General features: G+C 33.8%; 2 protein-coding genes across 2 annotated transcripts in view; both read right to left on the reverse strand.

Moving 5' to 3' along the window:
• The window catches only part of LOC102581442 (protein IQ-DOMAIN 14), a 3,755-nt gene extending 3,523 nt beyond the window's left edge, over nucleotides 1-232 (reverse strand). Inside the window, exon 1 of the mRNA XM_006353285.2 lies at nucleotides 5-232. Coding sequence (XP_006353347.2) covers nucleotides 5-232 — 228 coding nt within the window. The remainder of the gene's footprint in view (nucleotides 1-4) is intronic.
• An 8,861-nt stretch (nucleotides 233-9,093) lies between these two features.
• LOC102581772 (probable methyltransferase PMT15) lies at nucleotides 9,094-12,204 on the reverse strand. Its single transcript, XM_006353286.2, has 6 exons — nucleotides 11,408-12,204; nucleotides 10,778-10,988; nucleotides 10,388-10,685; nucleotides 9,915-10,307; nucleotides 9,648-9,725; nucleotides 9,094-9,490 (listed from the first exon to the last, which is right to left on the reverse strand). The coding sequence occupies exons 1-6, from the start codon at nucleotides 12,143-12,145 to the stop codon at nucleotides 9,265-9,267; spliced, it is 1,944 nt and encodes a 647-aa protein (XP_006353348.1). The 5' UTR covers nucleotides 12,146-12,204; the 3' UTR covers nucleotides 9,094-9,264.
• Between the last annotated feature and the right edge of the window lie 76 nt (nucleotides 12,205-12,280).

Raw genomic sequence — 12,280 nt, forward strand, 5'->3', positions numbered from 1 at the left:
CTGCCGCAACCGCTATAGCGTGCTTGTTTGCGTCCAGTGCTTCCGCATAAGGGCTCGCCGGTGGGTCTTCATTCCCATAAGCAATCTCAGGTCCAGTGTTTCTCCCACTTCCATTGGAAGATTTCCGGAGACCCCGCTTGTTATTCTTTCCGTCTTTCGCCGGCGGTGATGATTCCGACGGCGATTTCTTGGAACCGAGAAGCGAACGTAACCATCTGCTGGCTTTACCCATGTATCATGAGTTCATTTTTGAGAGGATTTGAGTGGATCTTGAGACAGTGGTAATGAATTGACGGGAGTATGGGCGTGGGTATATAAGGGTGGTTGGAAATTGGGACCCTATAAATGTAAAGACGACGAGTTTTGACAGGTAAGAATTGGGTCCTTGTGCTTCTCCATTGGCGCCCACTCTTCCGTCCTCACATCACAATATCTCGCTTCTCTATATACTTTTTTTGGGTTAATAAAAGTCATTTTTTCAACAAGAGTTACCATAGCATAATGTCCACATCACAGAATTCATGTTTGACTGCTGCCCCGGTGTGAGAAACATATCTAAATTATCACTTATTAATTTAATAAACACATATCAATGTTAGCGGATCAAATGTGTGTATACACGTACTTAGGCATGTAAGACATGAATTTTTGTCTCCGTAACATAAATAATCTCTTAACTATAGAAATAGGTCTAAAATGGTTCCTTAACTATACATTTAACGAATTTAGTCCTTTAACTATTCAAAAACTTATTAGTTTTGGTCTTTTAACTATACACTTACCGATTTTAGTCCTTTAAGTATTAAAAAACTTATCAGGTTTGGTCTTTGTCCATTTTTTTAATACAAAAGCTTAGGTTTATATTAACGAAAATTTTCGTGAAATTAAATCTTTAATCCATTTTTTAAGTTGTTTCTCTATTTCCGCTCTTTTTTCTTCAAACTACTCTTATGAAAAGAACAATAACGTCAACGATTCAAAATAAAATTAATGAGGAAAGAAGATATAAGTCCTAATTTTATTCAATGGAGGATAAAATTAAGCATATAATTGTTGTTAATGACTTGAATCTGCTAATCCGTGCAAATTTTATTTAATTTACTCAAATTTCTTTACGTAAAATAAAATGAATAGAATAATCAAATTGATCCATTTAATTTTTTTTTTTACAAATCTACCATTTTATAAATTTCAATTTCTGAAAAATTAAACAAATTCCATTCAATGAAGTTGGAGTACAAATTTTGGATTTAACGTGTAATAATTTTTTTCTTTTTATAATAAAGTTTAGCATATTCAAGTCATTAGTGACAATAATATGCTTCATTTTATCCTCTGTTGAATAAAATTATGATTTTATATTTTCTTTTCTCGTGAATTTTATTTTAAAATCGTTGAGGTTTAAGGTTCTTCGCATAAGGTTAATTTGAAGAAAAAGTTGCTAAATGATTTAATTTCTCGAGGCATTGATTCCGTTAATATAAACCTAAGCTATTTGTATTAAAAAAATAGACAAAGACCAAACCTGATAAGTTTTCGAATATTTAAAGGACTAAAATCGATAAGTTTATAGTTAAGAGATTAAAATCGGTAAGTGTATAGTTAAGAGACCAAAGCTGATAAGTTTTTGAATAGTTAAAGAACTAAATTCGTTAAGTGTATAGTTAATGGACTATTTTAGACCTACTCCTATAATTAAGGGACTATTTATGTCATTTTCTCTTTATTTTTGCTTACACGTTTTTAGATTATGAAGTGTCAAAAATACACCTAAATTATTATTTTTGAGTTTCACACCTAAATTATTGTGAGGGTAAAAACACACTTATATTATAACTCATAAATTTGACAAACGCATCTCAAGTAATATATGATGGTATATATATTAGATTCTCTTTGTAAAAAAAAATGTCACATGAATTACCACGTGGAAAAAATGCCACGTGATGAGTACTTATCTGGCTTGCTTTTAATAATTCATATTACCTAAGTATTACCCAGTATAAAGGAAAAAAACACCACCTAACGTCCGAAATTTTGAATCACAATTAATATAATAAGTTAATAACGAAAGTTGATCAAAATTGCATTCAAAATCTTCAATAAAAAAATCTACACGTTGGTGAAAAGGGATAAAAAGAAAAAAAAAATCCTCATTTCCTCTGCAACCAACACTAAGGTAGCTTCTCAAATACCTTCGTTACCTCAATTTTATATCTTGAAAATGAACAACAACCTACGATCCACTACCCCTACCCCATAATAAATTAGTTTTTCACAATGGTAATTCATGTGACAATGTTTATTAAAAAAAGAGAGTGTATATCACACATTATCACATATCACATATTATTTGAGGTATGTTCTAACATATTTTTCATAACTTTTAGTTCAAATTTTGAGATTTTTTTGCGTGTGTTCTCATTCATCAATTAGATAGTTAAATCAATCATATAAAATATATCACTTCTTGTAGTTATATGCATATACCTCAATAAACCGTAAAAACCCATACATTCTCTACTTGAAATTAATACGTATAATTGAAGGAAATGACATATTCTAATGTAGTTAACGTAATTATCTAATAGACAAATGAAAGCACGAGTAATTTTTTTCAATTTTTGGATTGAATGTGTTTAATTGAAACATGACTTGATTTGAGTGTCTAAATAAAATATCGTATCAAGTTTAAAGGTCTCACTATTTATTAAGCCTAAATAAAAACCTAAATTTTACTACTTTACTCTTATCTCTCTCCAATACATTGCACTTTAATTAAGATCAAGATTAATATGAGATACTCCATAATAAATACTTTTTCTTTTTAGTTTTCATCCTAATAAGGTGAACACAATTTAAAAAGATGAACTAATCATTAGTTATATATGTACGTGTAATAATCTATTCGACCAAACTCTTAAATCTAAATCACTAACTGTTGAATCATTTACCAATTACCAATAAATCAATAACAAATTTTTTAAATTTAGGTTATTGATTTTAATTTAAGTTTTGTACAGCCCTAGTAGAATGGTGAAAGTAAATAGGGGAGTATTCAAATCATCACCAAGAAGGTAGACAGTTGATATAGCTAACCAACTAAAATGATTTGTGTCACATAGTGCCAGCAAAATGAACTCATATTTTGGTAACTCGTCCAATTCCCTCATATTTTAATTGGGTTGGGTGAGTGATTTTTTACATGGGTAAAATATGGGTTGATACCCATATTCAACCCATAAAAATATGGGTAAACTATGGGTAAAGTATGGATTAGTCAAATGGGTTAAGCTTCTAACTTTTATTCACTATAAATTCATCACTAAAGATATTTTAATTTTTCTTGTTTTTTATGTTCTTCTATAGAACTAATTATTTTTCACTATAATTGAAAAGGTGAAGTCTTTTGGCCCTCCAAAAATATATATTTTAAATGTACATTTCTTTTGTTACTTATAATTTATTTATTTTTATTTAATTTTATATTGGATAATAAATACATAGTGTAAAATAAGCAAATTATGTATTAGTATTGACATTGCTTAAAGTGCATTAAGCATGTTTTAGTCCTAAAATGCAAATATTCATTTACTTTGAAATAAAAAATATTTTCCCTTGTTATTACATAATTTTATTTTATATTGAAAAGTTATAAGTATTTTTTTTTTACTTTTATGATACAATAAAACTAAATGAAGCATTTTCAAAATTTCATCTAAAAAAGACTAAAATATTTTCTCCATATTGAATTCTTAAGTAGAGTACTATTTACTCATGAAAATATGGGTAAACTAGTATTTTACCCAACTCATTTCTTACCCAATCAATTTTTACTCATATCAAATATGGGCGGATTAAATTATTACCCATTTTATATTGACCTATTTTCAACCCGCCCAAATTTGACCCAACTCACCCATTTGCCACCAGTCACATATTGAAAAAGATCTTCACATATTGGAGATCGTCCTCTGATACACAAAACAGACACAGGTCCATGGGCCATTAGGGCAATGTTGTCCCCTAATCACGTAACCTGGTCTTGGACTAGCATTGTTGGGTTGATGCTTTAAATTGTGTACTTTAAAGTCGTATATTAATATCATCATTTTAATTTATTTTCTCAGATCAATGGAACAAAGATGAGGGTTTAATTGTAATAATTTTCCCCTAAGTAGAAGTATCAAAAGTGGTAGTCAGTTTACGCCTATGCCTTATAACTTTGGATGTACATAAGTAGACACTTAAACTTATATAAATAGACACATTCATCCTATGTGACAATTTTGTATCATACGTGACGTCCTACATGTTTTATGCCATGTAGTATGCATGTGTCTACTTATTTATTTTTATACACGTTTAAATGTCTACTTGTGCACACTCAAAAATTGGGGGAATAAATATTAGTTGAAATCAAGTTAAAAGGACATGTTTATGTATTAGGCATAATACATAAATTTGCCATTTAACTTGGCCTCATTTTACATTTATGCCCTCCATCTAGGTGTGCACAATTAAGAATTTAAACTTGTATAAAGTTAAACAAATAGACATGTATCCTATGTGGCATAATACACGTAGGACACCACATAGGATGTAAATTGCCATATAGGATGTGTATGTTTATTTGTTCAACTTTATACAAGTATAAATTCTTAATTATGCACACTCAAAATTGAAGAACATAAATGTGAGTGGAATTCAAGTTAAAGGCGTATTCATGTATTATGCCTTAATTTAATAATTGGTTCTCACAATTTGTTGCCAACTAATATGGAAATTCCTTTTTATAACCCTTTTATTTGTTCTATATAACAAACCTATGATATGTAAAATCATGTTTAATTTAATTTCAACAAATAAAAGCAAAAGCCAAGACATAATTTTCTTGTGAAATAGAATCAGATTTATAAGACAATCTTTTCTGCCCCCACAAATTTAGAAACTAGCTCCAAATATCAAACTCAGAGTCTATAGTTTGTCTTATTGATTTCACATGACACATAAAAGACTCTTCACTGACCTACATTACATCAGATTGCTAACTAGCAGTTCACATAGGACATAGCATATCTCCCTAAACAACAACACAAACAAAAAAATAAAGCGACGACGTATATTGCCTTAGAAAATTTGAATATTATTCTCCTATAGCTATAGCTAGGAATAATTGGCAGCATTCAACATACAGCTCAGTTTTCTGCAGCAAAAAATAAAAGTCAGTAAGCACTAAGAATGTGAGCTATTTATATAACAATAGAGGTATATATGAATCGCTTTTATAACGAGAGGTATATCATTTTAAATTTCAAGAAACTAATATGTTCATTTTTCATATTACTGACCAACAAGAGAGGGGAGGAAGGTTGCATTGAGAGGGAAGGTGAGCGGTGATGCGGAGAGTGTTGCAGATGCACTCATGGTCCACTAATTGAAGGGCAGAACAACAATCGAAACTGGGGTTTGGATTGGTTATCCCTGGCACCACAAATGGCGCGCAGATGTTCAAGTTGTTAAGTGATGCTGAGCATGTTGTTGTCTGCTCCTGACATTGAATCACTTGGCTTTGAAGAAGCACAATTGCTAGTACCACAAGGGAAACAATGGACTTCATGCTATTTCTTCAAAAGAACTGTATGTATCAGCTGAGTTAATGTATGTTGTTCCAGCAAGGATTCTATTTATAATTATTCAAGGGAGACTGAAACAGGCCATTATGCATGAACAACCTAATATAGAATTTTGATACACAACAGTCAGCTCTGCCTCCACATATGTGGATACAACTTGTATACTTCTTGTAACAGATTAACACTCCTATTTTGCAGGTTACAAATTCTTTTGTCAGTGTATTGAAATTAAAACAAATTGTTAGTCGTTTGGTAGGATGTATTAGAATGTATTATTTAATACTTTATTTGATAGGATATTAGTATTTTAGGGTGTATAACTAATACATAACAAATCATGATATTAGCAATACTAGGGTTATTACTTATTAGTACATGGATAAGCATGGTTAAAGACAAAATTGTCCTCAATATATCAAACCACACAATGGATAAGAACTAATCTCAGTATTACTGTAACGATCGGGTTCCGTCGTTATAGAAAAGCCAACGGGGAAAATTTTTGGGTCGGAAAACTTTTTCGTAGTAACTTGGAATTTCCCAACCTAGTCCAGATTTGGACGAAATCGGAGTCATTAAGGTGTAGGGAAATCTGGTAGAATTCGGGTGAATTATTTATGAATTTGATTACATGAGTAGTTAGATAAGTCGTTAAGGAATCCGTACGACTTTACGGAATTGAATTCAGATGAGAAGAACTCCCAGAATCAATCTTAGCGTGAACGGTATTTTCTGAGCGTCGTTGGGTAAAGGTGTGTTGTGAAATGGGGGTCTTGGAATTATTAAAATAGCTCACTGGTTCCGTGCAAGCCGCTGGGGCGGGATTTCTGCCGCTGCAGCGGGGTGAGGGCCGCTGTGGCGAGTTCGACGTGACTTAAGGTCATAAATAAACCCCAAAATGATTTTATTCTGCACTTTTCGACTTTGAGAGCTAGAAGACGACCCCATATGAGTTCTTGGCAGTTTTCCACCATTCTTGAGGCTAAAGGTAAGATTTTAACTCCTCGAATTTGTTTTCGATCAGTAGAACGTAATAGAATGGGTAATTATCGATGAGGGATGGTTTTGATCTAGAAACTATGGTGGAAAAAGCCCTAATTTGGATACTTGGGATCATGGGTATGATCTAGGGTTGTTAGAATTGTTAGTAATCCGGGTAATTAGTGATTGTTTATTGATTCCCGTATTATATTGATTATTTGTAGATCAAGAACAAGCGGAACGAATCCGAAAAGGAAAGGGTCAAGTTTCTTAGGGTTTCAAGCTTGTTTCGAGGTAGGTGATGGTTGTAATTCTATGATTGTGTGATGTATGTGTGTTCTTGCATCATTATGATACTTGTATATATGTGAATGTTGCATTATTGATCACGCTTGTTGTAAATGAGATAGATGAATGATGAATGCCATGAATCATGACTAAATTGTATGAACTTGAGAAGATACTTATGATTGTGATTGTGGTATGTTGAATGGATCAGTTGCCACGTTCCGACATAACTAATTGGGATCGGTTGCTATGTTCCGGCATAATTATGGGATCGGTTGCCATGTTTCAGCATAAACATTGGATCGGGTACCACGTTCCGGTATGCTAACTGTTTGGGTTTGGGTTCCATGAGAGGACCAATGACTTGTCATAATTGTGTATCTTGAGAAATGTCAAGTTGTTCATAAATGTTGATAATATTGTATATGTTCGATATATGCATGTGTTTATAATGTTGTATTGACTTACTTATGTTACACTTAGTGGGATAACCGCGTGATCCTACCAGTACACTGTGGTTGTGTACTGATACTGCACTTGCTCTTATTTTTGTTGAGTACATGACATCTTCCGACGGCTATTGACTGACCTCGCTTAGAAGATTAGTGATTGTTTGAATTCAAGGGTGAGCCAATTCTTCCGGGCTGCCATGGGTTCTCTTTTGTCTATGTCCACCATTTCGGACTTAGACTTTCTAGTTAGTTATTAGTGCATTAGTTTGGGGTTTGTATCCCTTCTTGTTTAGACTTGTTGAACTTTAGATGTTTTGGTACATTGACTTTTAGGTTCTAGGTGTTACTTCCGCATTTGTTTAGTTGATAGACTTTTGTTTGGAATTTATGAGAACTCCCTATTCCGTTATTTAGTATTTAACTTGTTTCATATCCTTTTATGCTTAGTTTTTAGTTTAGTTTCTTGGTTTGGGTTGTAATAGTGGTTCTCCCACCGGAGGGTTAGTGTGGGTGCCAATCACGATAATCTGAGTCGTGACAATTACTAGTCTCAACATAATTAAATCTTAGCTTTATCAATAGACCATATTCACTATTATTCTTATACAATCTATCAAACGATCCCTACTTGCAACATGGATACATATGGCGCCTATTCTGAATGCTTTGGCAAATGCATAAGGATTAGGGAGTAGGAATGAGTGACAGTGTCGGATCCAGAATTTTTTAGTTATGAGTGCTTAACTATTTCTAATTTGAAGCTGCTACTAAAACAGGGTGCTCAATATACATAATTTATACAAATTACTAGATTTCCTATATAAATAATAGTGTTGGCTCTGTAATGGAAGCTTAAGTGTAGTTCCGCCACCAACTACCGGCTTCTCTGAATTAGAGTAAAGTAATTATAACACTCTCAGCCTCAGTGAGCTTTCTAACTGAATAATTGCATAACGGAATTCAAGCTCATCACTTAAACATGCTGCCTTTTACAAGAATTTAAACTCCATTCAAATTACTTCCTCTCTTTCAATTTATGTGAAACAATTCATTTTTTGAGAGTCAAATTAACTAAAGCAAGATCCTAAAATGTTTAGTATGATGGATATTTTTATAGTTAACTAATTAATTAAAGTACGATGTTAAGTATCTGGTGAAGGGAGTTTGACTAAAAATGAATTTGATAATGTAGATGACGTAGTACTAAGCAGCGTGAAACAGGGCTGCTTAATTTAACAAGGGAACAGCTTTAACTGTATAATTAAAAAATTGTAGTACATCTATGTCAGCAGTCCACTTCCCTAAAAAATTTGCATGACTTCAAATTCAACGTTTCACTATTCTTGGGACAATGTTTTATCCTTAGTATTTAATGTTCTTGAATAATTTATTGTAGAGACAGACATAAGGTAAAGTAGTTATTAAAGGAGTATATTTTTTCTTCTTCTTAAGAGACGTGTAAAAAGAAAATATGACAACTAATATAGAATGAACAGAGTAAAGGTGGGATAATGGATTGGATCAAACAAATTGATCCACCTAAAGAAATGGCAAATCCAACAATTGAATTAAGAAATTAAATCTGGTAATTAAAGGTGATCATAACAGCTTAAAGGTTGAATGAAGGCATTATGTTTGATTAAACAAGATGATAAGTGTGTATCTTTATCAATTAGTAAGCTTCTTTTTGCTAGTGCTGTTATGCTATACTAATCATCTTTTGAGCCAAAACTAAAGGAACTCCACTGCATTCATTCATTCATGTCAGTCAAGAGACTGAAGTAGCTAAAGAATCATATGAACTTAATATATCACAATTGTAAAAAGATGAAAAAGACAGAGGAATCATATGAAGAAATCTATAAAAGTTTTTTTCAAAAAAAATAAAAATATCTAGTAGGGACTTTTTAAGATTCTTGGATAGATGGAGCTGTCCAATATGACTTTACTGCAAAGAGAAGTTTTTCCCTCTCCAATGGTCCATCTTCATGATCCACTATTTGGCTATCCCAGTTCAGTCCATCTGTTATCCTCTTTACTTTGATCAATGTATCTACATCATCTCTAATTATTACACTTCCTTCTGGCCTTAATATTCTGTCCATCTCAAGTAATATATCCTCCATTTCACATCTGTATATATACACAATCAAGATTTTCACTAAGGAAATTCAAAATAGAACATACAAAGAGATTCAATATCAACTATATATACATAAAACAATAATTTTGATCGTGTAGTTTTTCACCGTTGTATATAGATCAATTTAAAAGGTACACAAATTATTACCTGTCTTTATAGAGAGTAAATACAGAGTCAGCATGAATAAGATCATATGTTCTTGGGTAAGTTGACATAGCCTCACACCTGCAACAAATGTTCATGGTAAATTAAAAAAATATACTAATGTCTAAATGTAACAAAGGGAAAAGAAAGGTAAACTAAAATTGAATAAAGCATAGTGAAAATTCATATATGAGTAATATTGTTGACCCTGACTTGATTGGGATTGAGGTGTACGTAGTAGTAGTAGTAATTTTTGTTTAGTGAAATTACCAGCTCTGGTATGTTCCAATTAATCCTCGTTCATAGATAACACCAAGCGTGTTAACATTAGCTTCAGCAGGAACTATGTTCATGACCCAAACAGGATCATCAACCAAATTGGCAGCAAAACCACCCAAGTAGGCATTCATATCTAATAGATTTCGGTATCTCCCCGGTTGGCCAAGTTGATTATTCACTGTCTTGTAGTACGAAACTCTTCGTTTCCATAGCTGTGAGTCCTTGTTGAAAGTGTCCGATGTGACCCCATTTAGAGTTCCTCTGCTAATCCTTGGTGGTATCGCGTGTAATCTTTTAGGCCATTTTTCCAACTGTCCACCAGCTACCTTTTCTTCACTCGAAACTTCAGGCAAGGAAGTTAAACATGTTTCAATCTCTGTGTACCTGAATATATACATCAATACGACAAATCCTCAGTATAAATAGCCTGTAATCGACATTTAATGATTGAAAGAGGGACAAACCAGGCTCTATCAGGATCTTGAGCAGGACACATTGGTGGATTTTTTGACGTCTTTCGCAATTCCTTGCATTGTAAATGATTGTATGGCTTCTGCCATATAGCAATGTCATCCTTCTCAACAAACTTTTTCCAGCACAAGCTCCTAGCCACTTTCTCAATTTTTGTTTGTTCAGCATTTAGGTCTTCTTTCGTTCTTTCCCAGCCTTTCCAGTATTTCCTCCAATGAATTGGTGGACCGGAAAGAATCCAATATCCACCAGGCCTTAGGACTCTGTCAACTTCAATCAAGTACGTACCATCTGATCGATCCATCCATCAAAACATCAATTACAATATAATCGCGATGTCATGTTATTAAATAATGATCAAAACTAACAGAATTAGTACGCACCATATTCGCCCCAAGGAATGAGGCAACGAGAGCAATGAGCCATATCAAAAGCTCTAGAGGGATAAGGGAGTCTCTTGGAAGCAATAACTCCAATCAAAGCAGGAACTCCACGCTCAAGAGCAAATTGAACCTGTGCTTCATGTGTATCTCTAGGTGCAAATGATATAGCTAGGATATTCCTTGACAAAAGGTACGCTCCCCAACTCGCCACCTGCATAAATTGTAAATTTTTAACAGCTTCATAAATACTATTCCTTTCGTCCCAGTTTATATAACCGTCATTTGACATTAACACAAAGTTAAAGAAATCAACCATGGCTTTTGAATTTTGTGATCTAAAACATGGTTTATGCAATACTGCCAAATTTCTGGTAAATTTCACTGTAGAATTAGGAAGAAACATCATGCATGCAGTGCCAACCAAGAAATGAGCATGTGAAGCTCAATCAAAATAAGACTTTTTGCAGACTTCCCCTGATTTCTAAAAAGGTGGGAAATTAGCTTCTATTACATAAAAAAAATAAATCAAGAAATGAAAACTAATCCAAGATAGTAAAAATCAAGATTCATGGAGCGTAAACAACGGAGAAGAAAACACCCATAAAAGGCAAAAAAAAGTAAAAAATTTACCCCACATCCTGTATCAATGGCGGTTCTAATAGAACCATCTTTAAGATTAATCAATTTTCCAATATCATCAATATATGCATCAGCACCATTAGGGAACATAGTACCACCACCGGGAAATCTAAACCGGTCACCTTCAAATCGAATCCAGTTCTGAACCGCTTTCTCCACCGTCAATTCTTTATGGGGCACGTTAGCATACCACGCCAGATCCCTACTCATTGGCCACTTGAACGGATTCTTGTAACCGTACGGCGCCGGTATACGGCATTTCAAGAATTCACTCTTTTCTGGACAATGTCTTTCTCTGTATATCAATCTGTCTCTGTTATACTTTAACGACCTTGCGGGGTCTTCACATGGAGTATACTCACTGTACTTAACGTCACATGGGGGGTAAATCTTGACTGTGTCATCTGGAACCACAGCTCCTCCATCGCCATCGCCAGCGGAATGGTGAGTAGTGAAATCCAATTGGGAAGATGAAACAGGGGAAGATGAAAAAACAGGGGAAGTTGTGTTTTGAGAAGAGAAGCAACTAGAGGCAATGTTAGAGAGGTGAAGGCCAACGGTGGTGGTGGTGTGTTGTAATTGGCCGGCGTAATAACAAGCACAACAGAGGAAAGTGATGGCAGCTAAAGAATAGTAAAGATTGAGTCTTTTCCAAGAAGAAAAAGGGTGTGTAGGTTGTGAAGGTTTGGAAGTTGGAGTATAGTATGGGGTTTGATTAGAACCCGCCATGGCAGAGCAAAAATGGTCCTCTGGTTTGAAGGGATATGATGAATTTTGGTGGCCAGTACTTTTATAGGAGTTAGGAAGAAGACAAGCAAGCTGGGGTGGGGGGGGGGGGTAGGGGGGAGTTATTTATAGTTTTGG

This window comes from Solanum tuberosum, unplaced genomic scaffold (genome assembly GCF_000226075.1).
Source record: "Solanum tuberosum cultivar DM 1-3 516 R44 unplaced genomic scaffold, SolTub_3.0 scf00154, whole genome shotgun sequence".
NCBI lineage: Eukaryota > Viridiplantae > Streptophyta > Magnoliopsida > Solanales > Solanaceae > Solanum > Solanum tuberosum.